General features: G+C 42.9%; 1 protein-coding gene across 2 annotated transcripts in view; it reads right to left on the reverse strand.

Moving 5' to 3' along the window:
- Positions 1-17500, reverse strand: part of ttyh2 (tweety family member 2) — an 88031-nt gene that overhangs the window by 24781 nt on the left and 45750 nt on the right. For both annotated transcript variants that reach the window (XM_042082024.1, XM_042082025.1), the window contains exon 4: positions 11806-12026. In XM_042082024.1, the coding sequence (XP_041937958.1) occupies positions 11806-12026 (221 nt within the window). The remainder of the gene's footprint in view (positions 1-11805; positions 12027-17500) is intronic.

The raw sequence follows: 17500 nt of genomic DNA on the forward strand, positions 1-17500 counted from the left end.
ATATTTTATTTATGATAAATATAAATATTATTATTAGTTCTGCATATACAGTATAACTTAGGAGTGAATGTATCCACATGAGCATGTGCATACAATTCACATCTGAAGAAGCAATAGCAAAGTCTGTCAGTTGCCCATGCAAAACTGATCGGTCACACGCATTCCACGGACACTACCAGAAGTCAGTTCTCTGCCATTCAGAGTCCGAACCAGATGGTTGAAAGGAAAAAGCAGGACAATCCATATGGCTGAATATTTCACGGTCTGAAAAGTCAATCGGCTGGATAACTGCTAAGGAGTGTCTGAGAGACAGAGGGAGAGAGAGAGAGAGAGGGAGGGAGGGGGGAAGAGAAAGAGAGAGGGACCAGTGCCAAAGGATGCTCCTCTTTTTGTCTACTTGATACCACACAGTGACCACACACACACACACACACACACACACACACACACACACACACACACACACACACACACACACACTCAAATTACACTCCCTCCAGAAAGTAAGAAAAACTTGCTTAAAAATAACATCTGATTGGTCCAGATTGTGATTCGTCCTTTTGTTCTGACATGATTACAGTTCTGCAGTTCTCCCAGTGGAGAGCATTTGTTCTAGCTCTAAACGTGGAATCAAAGACAATAACAGGAGCAGGACACACTCCAAAAGCTGTCACTATGAAATAAATCACTCCCTGATTGCAGTCACCTTGGAGACCTTTTAGCACAACATTAACTGCAATTTGCAATGTACTGTGATTGCTAACTGAAGACACCTGGACAAATCCACCATTACTGAAGCACAAGACAGAGTTTTCTGTTTGTTCAGAAAAGTGAATAATATTGCCAGGAGTACATGATATAGCATAACATTACACATAATATTACCATTTATTTTTCATATAGTGCCTCTTGCAAATGAACCTATGAAGCAGACCAAAGCCTTGGGCCATTATTGTCTAATCGTCCAATTCATTTCCAAATTAGCTTTTGTTCAGCTCCGTTAAGAGGTCGGCCAATGGTTGCTAATATTTCATCAGCTCCAATAGATTATCGTCTTGGCACCAATAAGGGAGAGAGAAAGGTTCTGGAACAGGTGGGTGCGCACGCACGCACGCACACACACACACACACACACACACACACACACATAAACGCACACATTAACACATAGCACACACACACACACACACACACACACACACACACACACACATTAACACACACACACACACACACACACACACAGACAGACAGACAGCAAGAAAGAGATGACAGAGAGGGAGGGAGAGACTAGACTCCTGTGCTCTGCTGCTGCTCCTCTCCCAGTGTGTATGAAGCTGATGGATAATAAGTAAGGATGAGTCTCTCTGGCCGGCGCTCGCTGCGTGGGGGATGAGAGAGCAGGCTGGCTCGCCCAGCTGTCCCCACTCAATCAGGCAATCAGGCAGCGGGCCGAGAGCCACGGAGACACCCACAACACACACACACACACACACACACACACACACACACACAGACACAAACAGGTGCAGGCCTGACTGACAGAGAGAGAGGGAGGGAAAGGGGGGGGGGGGGGGGGGGGGGGGCGAGTGAGAGAGAGGGAGGGGAAACGAGAGGGATGGAAAGAGAGAGGGATGGAGGGAGAGAGAGAAAGAGGGAAGGAGGGAGAGTGAGATAGAGAGAGAAAGGGAGAGAAAAGGAGAGGGATGAAAGAGGGAGAGAGAGAGAGAGGAAGGAGAGTGAGAGAAAGGCAGGGAAAATGAGAGGGATGGAAAGAGAGGGAGGGAGAGAGAGAGAGAGGAAGGAGAGAGAGAGAAAGGGAGGGAAAATGAGAGGGATGGAAAGAGAGAGAGAAAGAGGGAAGGAGGGAGAGTGAGAGAGAGAGAGAGGGGGAGAGAAAAGGAGAGGGATGGAAAGAGAGGGAGGGAGAGAGAGAAAGAGGAGATAGAGGAGAGAGGGGTCTGTGGCTTCAACAGCACCTGGGATCTCCAGATATCTAGATAAACATGGCTAGAGAAGTACTTGAGAGTGGCAGAATTACTACTGCATAGCATACCTGATGTCTACTTTAGCATTATCTTCCTTAAGCAAACAGGTTTCCAAAAACACCATTTGTAACCCTGGGGCTATGATCTGTGAGAAATGCAAGCCTTGATCAACCATGCACTGCATGACGCATGGTTCCTTTGATACAGTTTCATGAAACTGAGATAGTAATTGTTGCATGATCAATCCGTTGCCTGTGGGTGTCCATGCAATTGCAAACATCTGTATTCTTTTTGAATAACGTTTGTGTTATTCAGAGCTTGCTAGCATTCCGTTTCTTCCGATGTAATTTGTTCGCCGTATAACCACCAACCTCGCAACGGCTGCTGTGCAAATTTGTACTACAATCCATCTTTATGAACCAGCCACCGTATCACAACCGCTTGCGCTGGCAAAGGCACTAAAATGAACCTGAACCTGTTGAAATAAGAGCGCTCCCACATCCACCTGTGTGGGGAACTCAGAGACAGGTAGGAGGGGAGGGGGACCAGACTTGAGACACTCTTGAGACCTGAGACACACCTGAGACTTGAGTCTGTCTCCGTGCTCCGACAAACACCGCTCCTGACGTCTCAGGTTCACAAAAGCCTCGACACTGGAACTGCTTTTCATAGGTGGTGTGGGGCTGTTGGTGTGTGTGTGTGTAGGGGGGGGCACGTAAGCGGCTGCCTTGGGACACCAATGGTCCAAAGATGAACGGGTGATGGAGGATAACAATGACTAACACCCCCCCCCCCCCCAACCCTCACACCTCCAACCACCCCTCACCCTCCAGTAACACAAAGCACAACAGAAGCCTTGGGCCTTGGGCGTCCACAGCTGCCACTACTTCTAATATAGAAACCTGAGATGCACCCACACTATTCATCCTCCTAGTGATGAGTCCATTAGTGCTCGTCTTTATGGGAGTAAAAAAATAAAAAAAATATCAATGGCCGACACGAGGCACCACCTACGTCTATGACACGCAAGGTCGTGATGGACAGTCTGGTCTCCAGGGCCCGTCGAAAGGTGGATCACAGAAAACGATGATGAAGAGCAGAACATTCCGGAGAGAGTGATGTGGATTCAAATAACGAGAGACCACAACCCCCTGAGAACTGGTTGTCTAGGATACTTCTTTTCATCTGTGCAGAGGTTTTCTAACCTCGATTAGTGAGCATGATGTGCTGTACGTTAATGGGAAAATAAATAACCATATTTCAAGTTTCACGTTTTATTGTCGCATATACTTTGCAATAAAGCGAAAATATGTGAAGAGTTTCCAAAACGCTATATACTCCATTTTGATGAATTTTCATGAATCATTTTTTATATTTTGTTTTCCAAGTCATTTCAGTGGACTGTAATTGGGTTATGGTTATAGATTTATTGTTACTCAATCAAAACAACACAACTGCAATTTTATTGATATTACTTGAAATACACAATTAAATAACATGACTTACTAACGTTTTCAAAAACAGAGATAAAGCGTTTAGAACCAAACTCTTCATGTGATGTGCAAGCAAGAAAATGTTCTCCTTTATTAAAAACAGAATGGCATTGAAGAAGAACCATGTAGGCTGTCTGGATTCCCCCACCTGAATAAACCCAGTTTCTATAAAGCCAACCTATGCCATCCCTTTCCCCTATAACATACAGGGATGCAAACAGAGGTATGGTCAAAAAGGAGTGAGATTATCGAAGCCCACGCCCCTGACCCAGACAGCCTCTGAAAAAGAAAAAAAAAAAAAAACATTTATTTCACTTGTCTCTCTGGATTGAATGCAGAATGTGGGCTGTTGCGCAACTAGATGAATGAGGGAGGGAGATTCCGTTAACAAAAACCTAAAGTTTTGCTAACATTTTCTCCATTATTATCGTAAAATATGTCTCCATGCAGGGCAGGGCTGGTTCTAACCTAGGCTAGGCTACTTTATTTGGGTGGGCTGGTAGAAATTTTGGGTGGGCAACATAGCAAAGCTGTCAAATTGGATCAAAACTAACATAAACACAAAACAATAAGTACTACCTAGCTTGAGTTACTGCAGCCAACAGCCAGGGATAGGCATGTCTGATGTATTTAAAATGTATTTTGTATTTTATTTAGTTGGAAAAAAATGGCATCGTATTTTGTATCAAAATACTTTATAGGTTTGTAGTTTAAAAATACTGCCAAATACTTTTGGTAAAACCAATAACCTACTTTTGGTGATGTGATTATAAAAGTGAAAAACAATGAATGCAGCACTGGTGCTGACTTGTAATTTGCCCACAGTTGTTGTGATCAGAATATTGAGATTCAGGCAGATAAGTAACATGTAGGTTGCTCACACACTCATCCCAACCTCAAGTTTCTTGAAAACTTTATAGTCATCCAATTCGAACACATGGAACCGGTTATGTGGTTGCCCTGCAACAAGTTGCCCCATGTGCAACGTTAACAATGTTTGCTCCTTCATACCAACTTCAAGTTTCTTGAGAACTTTACTGATCATTAATCATCCAATCCGAAGACATGGAACCGGTTATGAGGTTGCCCTGCAACAAGTTACCCCACGTGAAAATGTAATTAATAATTTGCCCACACTTGTTGTGATCATAATATTGAGATTTAGGAAGATGAAATTGCTCACATATACAATACACTCCTTCATACCACCCTCAAGTTTCTTGAGAACTTAAACAAATAGACAAAAAAGCAGGTCAAATTATTTTAACAGCTACAAAAATAGATGCACATAGATAGAAGTTATTGTGGGGGGAAAATGTATTGGATGAGTATATTTGTATATCTTCATTTAATAGAATAGAATAAAAAGGATTATATTTTAATGTCCCCATGATGGAATTTGTTTTAGCACAGCATAGCCCAGGGACAGATAACTTAGATAATTAACTATAATATAATATAATATACCTATAATATGTTTGTATTATTTTATTCAAATACAAAGACATTTTATGTGAGAGTAAGGTATTTGTGTTTTTTTTTTTCTTTCAATTTATGAGTATGGTGTTTGTGTCTGGTTTCCCTAATGTATTTGTGCTAATTTCACATCTTGAGCCTGTTTCTGTTTATCTGGTTGTTTTGCCTCATGCCACCCTTGAATTAATCAGTGCCTCACCAGTGCCACCCTTGTTAAAAATGTCTAGAATCGCCACTACACCTCTGCCATCCAGGGCTCACCCTATTCACACAAAAATGTTCTTTATATGAAAATACACTGTCCCAGTTCCTTCCCTTATTCTGTCTGCTGGGGCCTGACTTTGGCTGGTAGCTGGCTTGTCTTGACAGAGGAGCTGGGCCACACTGGGTAGATATGATGGTAGCCACTCTCTCTGTGTGTATGGCACTCTGGCAGTGATTCAACAGAGCATGCACTCCCTTGTTAGCATAATTAATCTCTTTCATGCAGAAAGTACATTTGGCATGTCCCTTTTTTTATTTATTTTTTTAAAATTCTGACATTTTGAATTTGTGTTTGGCTGTCTTGACCTCAATCTCCGTTTCAACCTGTAACCAAGACCAGTTCCAATTTGTTTTACAACCCTCATCCACTTTCTTAACTGTTAGTGCCTCACTCTCATCAAATTCTCTCATTCTGTAAATGAAAAGTTGCATATATTAGCCATAGTGTTACCCTAGACCTGACCGTATCATAACCATAGACAGTAAAAGAAAGATCATAACAGAGTGCAAAATAGTTCACTTCACTTTGCCCCCTTTCTCAATGCGCCCCAAAATAACGTTATTCTGCACGAAAATGTACAGTTAAAATGTATCAACAGTAGTGCGGTCTGTCTGTTAGGATAAGCCCACACATCAGTTTCTCGCCCTTATGTGGTAGGTGTCATTGAAAATAAGTCAGTTCGTCACTTGTCACTTCGGGTTGCGTTTACGAAAAAGCCTAGACCAGCGGTTCATTAGGCTACTAGACGTCAACAAGCGGCTAGCCTAAACAAGTACGTTACCATTAGGCTACACGTTGGAAAGGGGGTTGAGTTGGATATAACGTTAGGCTGCTACTAAAATATTACAGGACAAAATACTGCTAGTCTGTCCGGAACTGAACTAAACTGACTGACGCAACAAACAAGGTTAAAAAAAAATCCAACTGTATGTTTGCTAGTCATGTAAATTGTAGCGCTAGTGTGCTACTTAAGCAATATAGCACGAGTGAGAGTGGGGTTGGTCATGGATATTCCCACGGCTATTCCAGCCTCGTGGCTACGGCCGAACAACACCCGTGGGAATATCCATGACCAATCCCACGATCACGAGTGCTATATTGCTTTTATACAACAATTCTACAACAAACTAAATAATCTGAAAACACCCCATTATTGTTTAAAAATTTTAATTTCGACATCGTTCTTACGCATCAAAAAATAGTTCCCTTTTCAATAGACAGCATCTTGGTTGCTAGGTAACCAACATTCCAGATCCCTCGTTACGAGTCTTGGTGTTTTTTTTCTTTTTGAAAGAAATGTTGAAAGTCGGGCTGAAATCACCATAGACTGTATATATAGAACTGGACAGTGTGGTTGCATTCAGCAGTGTTCTATGGAATTGAAGCCGCCGAGGCGACGCCATCTTGGAAAATTTGCAACCAATTTGAAGTGCGGCTGCGCAGCAGAAGTTGAAGCATGCGCAGTGAAGAGGAGTCGCGGTCAGGCACGCCCACTCAGTTGCCACTCAGCGAGTTAAACACGCCCCTTGTCAAGTGAAACCCGCCCCCTTCTCCTTTCCACAACGCAGGTCGACTCGGCGCCGAAGGCTAGCTGGCTGGATGAATTTTGCGGCTGTTGAGTTTGAACAGTACAAACAACAATCGGTTTGTTCTTGTCTGGTAAGTGTTGCGTATCAACTGATTTTTGTCTATTGTTGTTCTTAAATACGTCTAAGAGAGCTTATTATGTTGATTATAGACTGTGACAATTTAGTATGGTGAATACTAATGAGCTAACAACAGAAATACGGACAGCGAATTACATGCTAACGTTAGCAGCTACATTAACGTTACCGTCAACGGGAGGCTAAGTTAGTCGTTGAAGTGAAGATTAGCACACAGCTCCCGTAACAGTCGATGCATGATATACTTGGTTTTATTAGTTGTTGCTGTTTTCAAATATCTCAATCTTAATGTATGCCATCTCAACATGGAGTAACCATTGACTGTACATGGGGATTAATAACACTAGACAGTCAGTACAGTATATGATGTGATAAAGCAACGGTATGATGTGATAAAGCAACGCAAGTTAACGCTAACGTAATGTGAAGCATGGACCTCATCAACCCGTCATGTTAATGTAACTACTAGCCAGTTTGCCAGCGTTGCATTTTTTCTAACGTTAACGACAGACACCTCTGTTAGAGCTACTTCTGTGATGGTAGGTCGGTAGCATAGACTGTAAAAAATAGGTCGGTAGTTGTAGACCGCATAAGTGAATGATCGATAAATGAAACGCCTGCATTAAACACTACGCCAAGAACCAGTCACTTCCCAGGGATATCGGTGAACATTTGAGAAAGACCTTAGTTTGTCATCTAACGTCCATGATCAGTCATACTGATAACGTTATTTTTCAAGCTGACGCAAGTTAATAACATTCCCACCGCATATTTAAATGTGGTTAACATTAGGTAGGCTGTGAAGTTTATTGCACACATATATTTAATTAATTGGTATTACTAGTGGTGTTGAGTGCCTGATTAGATGCTTTGTAATGTTGTAAAATTGTCTGACTAACTTTATTGTAACTTTCCTTTTTGCAGGTAAGATGGCTGAATGTACTGGAGGTGGCGGCAAGGTGGTCTAATGCCTACGTGAAGTGGTTTGGCTGGGGTGGTCTGAGGTGGCATGTCCTCCTCCTTTCTCCAAGTCCCCTGACATCCATCTCCCTGACATCACCCACCGTCACTGGATCAACCTGAAGCCCCTTATACATGGGACATGGCACAGCACTACTACGTTCTGAAAACACATGACTTTCATTAACTTGCGTGGCACCAAGAAAGGTCTGCCGCTGCTCTGAACCTTCTGTTAATGTGACATCATTCATACTTGAGGCTGTACACATCCCATTGTTTCTATTTTCTTTATTGATGTCACCCAAACTTCAACTTTCTGTATGCCCCTGAACTCACACAAATTGTAAATTGCAATGCGCCATTTAACCAGTGGTGTAGTCTAGTTAGTTAGTTGCAGTGGTGGGTATACTGTGAGCAACCCCAAATGTTATTGAATACGTATCCTTGCCTATTTTAAATGGGTATACTGAGATGATGCTTTTTAAATGGGTTTACTGTGTAGTCCTGTGTATCACGTAGACTATACCATATTAAGGTATTTAAGTATTTATACTTAAATACCATATTGGTATTTAAGTCAGAGGCCATTGCTTAGTATTTAACTAGTCTACACAAAGATGTAGACGTTACAAGAATATTAATATCAGAATAATTATTGGTTGATACTAAATCAATATTGAATGTTTTTTTTTTTAATTTCTTTTGTGGGATATATCATTCAGAATGTTGCAACATGACTGGTCTTCAATCAGCCAAAGAGGACACATCGTAACTCCTCTCCTAGTTACTCTCCATTGGCTCCCTACAGTAGCCAGAATTAAATTTAAATCTCTCACTTTGGCCTATAGGACACTGACTGGATCTGCTCCTTGTTATTTTAATTCAATGATCAAGATATACATCCCCAACCGCCCACTGCGGTCTTCTGATGAGCGTCTGTTGAATTTGACCTAGCGTTTAAGACTGGTCGACACAAGACTCTTTTCCTCAGTGGTTCCATGTTGGTGGAATGAGTTGCCCAGTGCTCTTCGTTCTTGTGATAGCTTTTGGTCTTTTAGGCACTTCTTATACATTATGGTTTGTATGCAGTAGTACTGTTTTATTTTCATTATAGACTTGATTCATTTGACATTTGTTTATTATTGATATTCTCCTTAATGTAGTCTTACCATGTTATTATATTATTGATTGAATGGGCATTATTATTTATTATTGCTTTCCCCCCTCATTTTCATTGTTTATTTCATTAGGCTATTGATTGATCCCTGTTTTAAGTATTATATTGTTTTGTATTTGTTAAGGGTAACCATAACCATCATCATAATGTGGTATTTTCTTATGCACTTGAAACAAAGAATATAAATATTTCTTTAAACGTAGTACTACTTTAAACACATCACACACTGAACAGCAAAGTAGCTTCCTGATTATGTGTAAAATGTGTACAGAGTATCCTGATGTAGTAGGTCCATGTTCTCATATTTTTACAGCTGACATGAAGGCTGCAATATTACATTTTTGATTTATAATGGAGCACCCTCTCTGACTAGCAAGCCTGTGGTAGAGGCATACGATTACAGACATATTGAGAGAGCCTATCAATGAGTTGTCACAGTTTTCAATTTAGACGTATTATTTTGAAATGATGTACGTCTACGGGAAGATTACACATCACTGGCAAGACCTGATCAAATCATACCAATGCAAAATGCTTCTCCAGCAGTGCAATCGCAGGTAACAACAAAACCTTAACGTATTTTCAGATACCGCTGTTCTGAGCATACTAAGCATTTGTAACTTTGAATCCCTCCTCAGGTTAAGCTATGGTCCAATAATGTGTTCACTAAAACACAAGTAACGTTATTTGTCGGGCCGATTCATAAATGGGCATACCGAGTCGACCTAGCAGGCTAGGTGGCGTTTATTGCCATTCGCAAAACTAAGCAAGAGTTAACGTTAATGAAACTTAACATCGCCTTCTCCAGTGACTTAAGTGTATTCAAATGAAGTTGCAACGATGATGGCGGCAATCACTGGTTACGTTAAACCATTTGAAACAAGTAGGACTGTAAATGATGGTGACTATGGCTAACGTCACTTCAATATAGCAGAGCCCTTTTACTTTACCTATCAACTGGCTAATGCTAGCATGATGTAGCATGCTATGAGCTAATATACTTAGCATCTACGAAAGAACAGCACATATCTTTTTTCACAAAGAATCTGTCACAACTAACAACGATGTTTCTTACAAACAACTACACAATGTATGACTATCAATTTTGTATTTAGTCAGACTGTGATAAGATATAGCCTAATGATAACAGCAACACTTATTTAGGTTAGATTATGTGTCGAAATCAGGTGTCGTTAAAATAAGTGAGCGATGACGTGGTAGTGTCTGCAGCCTAGACGTTAAAACATAATGGACAAAGCGTCGTGTCTGCAGCCAGCCAGCTGTCAATCATAGGTGTAAACACGCCCTTTTTAGATTTGTTAATATAACATTAAAAAAAATAATTTCAGCGAGAAAAGAAAAATTGTGTGTATTGAAGCATCTTGAAAACTATTTTTTCGAATAAAAAGTTGTAGATACAAAAATAGTTTTAGGTGAGAAAAGTGACACGGAAAGTTGGCTACTTGGCCATTGAAATACATGGGGATGGGCGGAGTTACACATTGTACTGCAACCAGCCACCAGGGGGCTCTGGACTAGCGCTCGCATCACTCTTAACAGACGGCACACTGTCCAGTTCTATATATACAGTCTATGGAAATCACATTCATATCTAGGTTTGCTGAATGCATGTTACAAGGACAATGGGCCATGTCATGTAAGGGACATGGTACTGCAAAAAAACGGAAACATTGTCTACATTGCAGAACCACTCAACTTTATTAATTTATGGTGAATAAATGTTATATTACTGTGCACAGCCTGACGTGACGATGCTAGCACGTTAGCTAACGCTAGTCTCCTCCAAGTGACAATCATATTATACACAATGCTGGCAATGCTAAGAACAATTAGCATCCTCGTTTATCTTACATTGAGTTGACTGTGTGGCTTAATCCACAGATGTGGTGAAGCACTGTTTCGTTATGGTTTGCTAAGGAGTAACCCATTGCTTGAAATCGTGGAGAGCTGGGATGAGAACATTGTGTCAAATCTTCCCATGAGTGATTTATTATTAGATGTAACGTTAAATCCTTGCAGTGAGTGCAGTGAAGTGCAGCCTTGTAGCAGTAGGATAATGGTGCGCATCAAATGGGATTTTTACGTGCGCAGCTTTTTGATTTAGTGTTGTCTTACACTTCCTATGTTTCATGGAATGTAACGGTAGGCTATGTGTTTATGTAGTCATTTTAATACAGAATTAACTTTGATGAAATTATAATCAGACACTTCAACCCACCCGACCCCCCACCCCTACCCAAAGAAAAACTCATCGGATCTGCACGATTCACACAAGTCCCCCAGACAGCCGTGAAAAAGGCGGCATCCGCCAAAAGGCGCGTTGTTTGCATCCCTGAACATAGCACAGAAGAGCCGTCAAGTCACTTTATAAGATAGAGATGCTACAGACTTTCATATTTGTTTCGTTGGACATATAGAATCAGCCATGTCTGTTATGTCAGGTCAGACTCCAAGCTGCTATGGGCTGAACATCAGTTTGTCTATATCTCTGGTACTCCATGTTTGCTTTTGAAAACACTAGTGGTTAAAATTCAGGCTAAAATCAGAATATTTCATGGTCTGAAAAGCCATTTGGCTGGACAAGCGCTCCGACGGAACGAGAGAAAGAAAGACAAAAAGAAAGAAAGAAAGAAAGAGAGGGGGTTGCTAACAAGGAACAAAGGATGCTTTGACACTACTACTTACTGTGTTCCATGTTTCTCCATGAAAACACTACTGGTAAATCAGTCAGGCACCAGCCTCCCCAGGGCGGGGTCCTCACCTGTAGTACTCCACACGGGCGGTCTGGTTGGCGAGCGCGGCCAGGTCCACGTTGAGCTGCTCCCAGTCGGGCAGGCCCAGCAGCTGCTTGATGATGCTGTCGGCCATCTGCTGCATGAACTGCAGCGTCTGCACAAAGTCGCCGCGCGCCGCGAAGATCTCGTCGAGACGCGACAGGTGCTGCGTCAGGCCGCTCTCCATGCTGCCCATGGTGCCGGTCACCTGTCAGGACGGAGGGAGCGAGGGAGAGAGGGAGGGAGGGAGGAGAAAAAAGGAGAGGTGGTTAGGATGGCTTAGAAACGGCTGTATGTGGCCACTTGATTGAGAACGAGAATCGATTGAGAATCGATTGAGACCAAGGAGAAAAGAAGCCTACACAAGACCTCCAATGAATGAGAGAGAGAGAGGCAGAGAGTGAGAGAACAGACAGTAGAATAGACAACACACATACAAGTACACATACACACACACACACACACATACACATATACACATACACACACACACACACACACACACACACACACACACACACACACACACACACACACACACCAACACGTTTCTCTTGGTCTGTCTCACTGTCTACACAGATAAGTAAAAAGACACCTCCTGACAGACAGAGTTCAAGGAGAGCAAACTACAAAACTACACGAGTTTATAAACTCAGTTGGGTGAACAATGCAATGCATCGATCTCAATCATTTATATAGAAGCTCATCCTAGTCAAACTGCACCCTGATCAATATGCACCGCTGATAAGAGACCAGTGATGGTGTTGCAGACTGTATACCTAGCTAATGCACAATGTAGCATAACTGAATCAGAGTCACAAACAAACTGATTCACAAACAAGGTGTGCAAACAAGGCCGGCCGACTACACAGAATGCAAATGCTTCCTCTTTACTTATGCATGCCTATTTGACAACTTATACCGCCACGCATTGCAATTTCAAAATCAAAGGGCATCTAGCAAAGAAAGGTTGTCTGAAGGGGATGATTTCACATTCTGTTGGTATTGCTGTATAAATATCTGACTGGATAAAAATCTGACTAGATAAATAAAGCCAATGCATCTCAATATACTATCCAATATACTGAATGTGTATCAATGTATATATATATATATGGATCGACATAATATATTGCAGAAGATAACTTATTTGGAATGAAATAAATAAAGGATGACACGAGCGACTGGAAGCAGCCCAGCGTCCACACTTGCATGCTTGTTAGGCATTCGGTCCGATTGATGGTTTCCCTCCCAAAACAACTTATCAGAGGTCTGTTATTTGGTGCTGTGGGGCTCCCAAAAGAGTCTAAATGTGTGGACTCGTCAGTGGAGAGGGAATGTGGGCTCATATTTTGGAAATATACTTAGAATGAATGAAAGAAAATGAGAGGGGCAGGGAAGGAGTGAGTGATAGAGAGAGAGAGAGAGAGAGAGAGAATAGAACAAACAGCAAGAAAAAGAAAAATTGAAATGTAGGTCCATATCAATTCCACATGTCTTCCAGATCATTATCCAATTCTCATATACTACAACCGGAGGCAAGAGAAGGAATGAACAAAAGTAAGCGAGAAAGAGACTGGGAAAGAGAAAGGGAGATGGAAAGAGGGAGAGAGGGGGTGGTGGGGCACAACGAGTGAACTGATCCTCTCAAATGTGATCAAACTCATCCCCCTGATTTCCTGTAATTCATTTCTAGCTCCCACAGCCATAAGCCCCTCTCTCTCTCTCTCTCTCTCTCTCTCTCTCTCTCTCAGCAGAAGGTAATCCAATCCAGCGTTGCTGTATCCCCATCACTCATCTATATAGATTTTAGTCTGGCTCAGGGTCCATTCAGTGCTGTTATCAGATCGCAGCGCAAACGACTCGGCTTCCCACTATCCCTCCCTCCATAGGCCGAGAGCTGCCCTTCCCCTCCCACAGGGGGGGGGGGTTGCCAGAGATGAAACCTCCACGGGCAGTAGGTCCTGTGGTTGCCAGACGTGATTTCACTCCACCGCCCCCCTACGCACCCACCACTCCGCCCCAGCCGACATCACTCATCTTCACAACCGCCGCTGTTCCAGTCGCTTTGTGCAAACAAACTCGTCCATCACGAATCCTCGACTACATTTTTAAGTTACGACTCTGATATCTGCATGGCTGCAGACCCACCCCCCACCACCACCACCACCACAACCCACTCCGCCTCTGTGTCTATTTCTGTGGTCTTGTTCCTGCTCGACTGCGACGGCTGTTTCCTTATTTATTTATTTATTTATTTATTTATTTATTTATTTATTTCCCCTTCTTATCCGTGCGGCGTTTAGGGCTGTAATTGATTGCCTGGGCTTTTTCTGGGTAGACAGGAGTCTCCTCAAATGAAATTTGAATGGGGCCGCTCAGGCGTGAAATACTACACAGGCCTAAAGTGCTAGGTCTGCCAGGCTTGGAAAAAAAGGAGACTTTTCCAGAATGTTCCTTTTTTCTTGTTTCTCGTTTTTTGGGGGGGAATGTGGACCAGGAAAAAAAAATGTAACCAAAAAAAGGGGGGGGGGGAAATATATACCGGTAATAGTGCTATATTTTGAGAGAGGAGATTTCACATAAATACTCATTTCGCTGGCATTTTTCGATTTGAGGAATGTGATGACAGCACATTTTCTTTTGGGGATCTCCAGAGAGGGCCTGTCTACTGCCTTCAGGAAGCCCAGAGAGAAAGGGCCAGGAGTGAGGACGCAAAGCAGCCAATCAGCACAGAGGAGATAGAGATGGAGCGAGGGATCCACAGAGAGATAGAGAGGAGAGGAGGAAGGAAGGAACAAATACAAAGAGAGAGAGAGAGAGAAAGAGGGGGACAAAGACAAAAAGAGAGAGAGCAAGAGAAAGAGAGATAGGCATAGAGAAGGTGACAGAGATGGAGAAGATAAGAGACTTTGACTTTTAGGTTTCCTTTAAAAGCAAACCAACAAGTAACCCACACATACACACACACACACAAACACACACACACACACACACACACACACATAAACACACACACACACAACAACAAAAAACAACAACAAAACAGAACAGAACAAATCAAGCGGAGGAAAACGGGTACCACTCAACTCCATAAGAGATGGAGGGAACCAAGATGCAGGGAGTTAGGAGGAGAAGAGGGATGAGAGGGAGAGACAGAGAAGGGGGGGGGGGATTCAAAGCGAGAGAATGGGCCTTAGAGGAGGAGAAAGAGAGAAAAGAAAGGAAGGGGGGAGATATAAAGGAAGAGAGAGAGAGAGAAAGGATGAGGAAGTCAGAGGGAGAGAGAAAGAAAGAGAAAGGGGGACAGAGAAGGAGGTAGAGTGAATGAGAGGGAAAGATAGAGATGAAAATAAAAGGAAGAAAGACAGACAAGAAGGTAGCAGGAGAGAGAGAATGAAGAGAGAGGGAGAGAGAGAGAGAGTGTTGGATGGAGTGTACACTTGGCTTTATTGACATCTCCATCGTTCCCCAAGTTTATTGTTACAGTCCCTTTTAGCCAAGAACAGACCATTTGACACCGTAGGCACTTCATGTCACCCCATTTATGCTAGCTGAAATTGAGCTCACGTGCGTGTGTGTGTTTGTGTGTGTGTGTGTGTGTGTGTGTGTGTGTGTGTGTGTGTGTGTGTGTGTGTGTGTGTGTGTGTGTGTGTGTGTGTGTGCAGAGCACGGGAGTGTGTGAGAGAGAAAGAGAGTGGTGAGAAGAGAGAATGAAGTCAGACAGTCATAAGGACTGCATTACTAAACATGACTATACTTTGCTATGAAGTTCAGCTGCTACTAGAATCTCTACTAACAATACTGCTTTGCACCGAAGCTACATATAAGACCACAATCACATATACGAGTTAATCACGGTTCCATGGTGATGAGATGTAGCGTCCCTTTGGTGATCACTACTGGGTTGGCTGGCTACCTATAGGGTACTGTTGACTTGTCAAGGATGAGACGGGCCTTTGCCTCAGAGGTAAAGTGAGCCTTTAGCTTAATGGGCTGCAAAGGAGCAGGGCTATCGCTTAGTATTGAGAGGGCTGCTGGCGAAGTGGAAAGAGAGGATAGAGAAGAGAGAGAGATAGAAAAGGAGAGAGAGAGAGAGAGAGAGAGAGAGAAATAGGAGAGAGAGAGAGAAAGTGAGAGAGAGAAATAGAGGACACAGAGAGAGAAAGTGAGAGAGAGAAATAGAGAGGAGAGAGAGAGAGATCATTCGATACATTGCATCGCACTGAACTGAACTTGGTGATGCCCTAACGCAATTCTCACACCACAAAAACACAATAGGCTCTTTTTCTCTCTCTCACACACACACACACACACACACACACGCACACACACAAACATACACACAGACACACACAGAAATACAAAGATTTTAAAACCACTCCTGGCTGACTAGAACCATACTTCTGAGGTTGAAAAATCCACATACTCACTCAGAGTCATTCAACTTGTATTCCCAAATGAACCACTTCAAACCAGGAGGGCCAAACACAGCTTTTCAAAACCACAGCATGACCGCCCTGTCCCAGCGCTCCCTCTGAGCTGGCTCTAACCACAACACACACACACACACACACACACACACACACACACAAGGTTCAAAACAGTTGCAGAGATGCTGTCCACAGAGAGGGCAATACTGCATTTGAGATGCTTTGTGGGGTAGTGTAAGGGAAGTGTGAGAGTTGTGTGAGTTTGTGTGTGTGTGTGAGAATATCTAGGTGTGTATGTGTGTGTGTGTGTGTGTGTGTGTGTGTACAGACATGTAAGTGTGTGTGTGTGTGTGTATGTGCGTGCACATGTGAATGTTTCTGTATAAGTGTGTGCATGTATAAGTGTGTATCCATGTGTGTATGTGTGTGTGTGTGTGTGTGTACACATGTGTCTGTGTCTCTCTGTATGTCTCTCTGTGTCTGTGTCTGTCTCTTTGTGTGTGTGTGTGTGTGTGTGTGTTTGTGTCTCTGTGTGTATGCGTATGAATAAGTGTGTATCTGTGTGTGTGTGTGTGTATCCATGTGTGCATGTTTATGTGTGTGTCTCTGTGGTGTGTGTGTACATTGGGGATGAACATGTTTATGATTAAAGTGTTGGCTCACATCCCTCCATCCCTCAGCGCCATGGCGACCCTTGTTCCCCCTGGCTTTGACTTTTACCTTCACGGAGTCGCTGGAGTCCCCCGGCTGCCAAAAAACAGCCCACGCCTCCAAAACCCCCTATCTGCCCCCGCTCAGAGCCCGGGGCTTTTTTTTTACCCCACCAGGGGGTATTCAGGGGTGGGATTTTATTTACATTACACAATTACATTCACATGGCTGCAGGAGATGCTTTTGAACGTGCGCATGTGTTATCCAAATGTTGCTACTCTGGCCATACATGCTGTCAGTCCCGCATTGCTTTGATTAGCCTGGAAGGCAATATTGTCTACATTCCCTGGCAAAAACTCACAAAAGAAAATCCACAACAAAAAAAAGTCTCCACTGTCCCTAAGAAAATATACGCTCAGGCTACAGTCAACATGTCCAAGTACTGGTCATCTTCAGATAGAGACATTTGAAAAGAGCAGTAAACTGTAGCTCACCAGGTCATCTTATTCGGCGCTTGCCAGTTGAGAGAGAAAGAGTGGCACGGCTGTTTTCTCACTGTTTCAGCAGGGACCCAAAGCAGGGGCGGTATGGGAATGAG

This window comes from Alosa sapidissima, chromosome 24 (assembly GCF_018492685.1).
Source record: "Alosa sapidissima isolate fAloSap1 chromosome 24, fAloSap1.pri, whole genome shotgun sequence".
NCBI lineage: Eukaryota > Metazoa > Chordata > Actinopteri > Clupeiformes > Clupeidae > Alosa > Alosa sapidissima.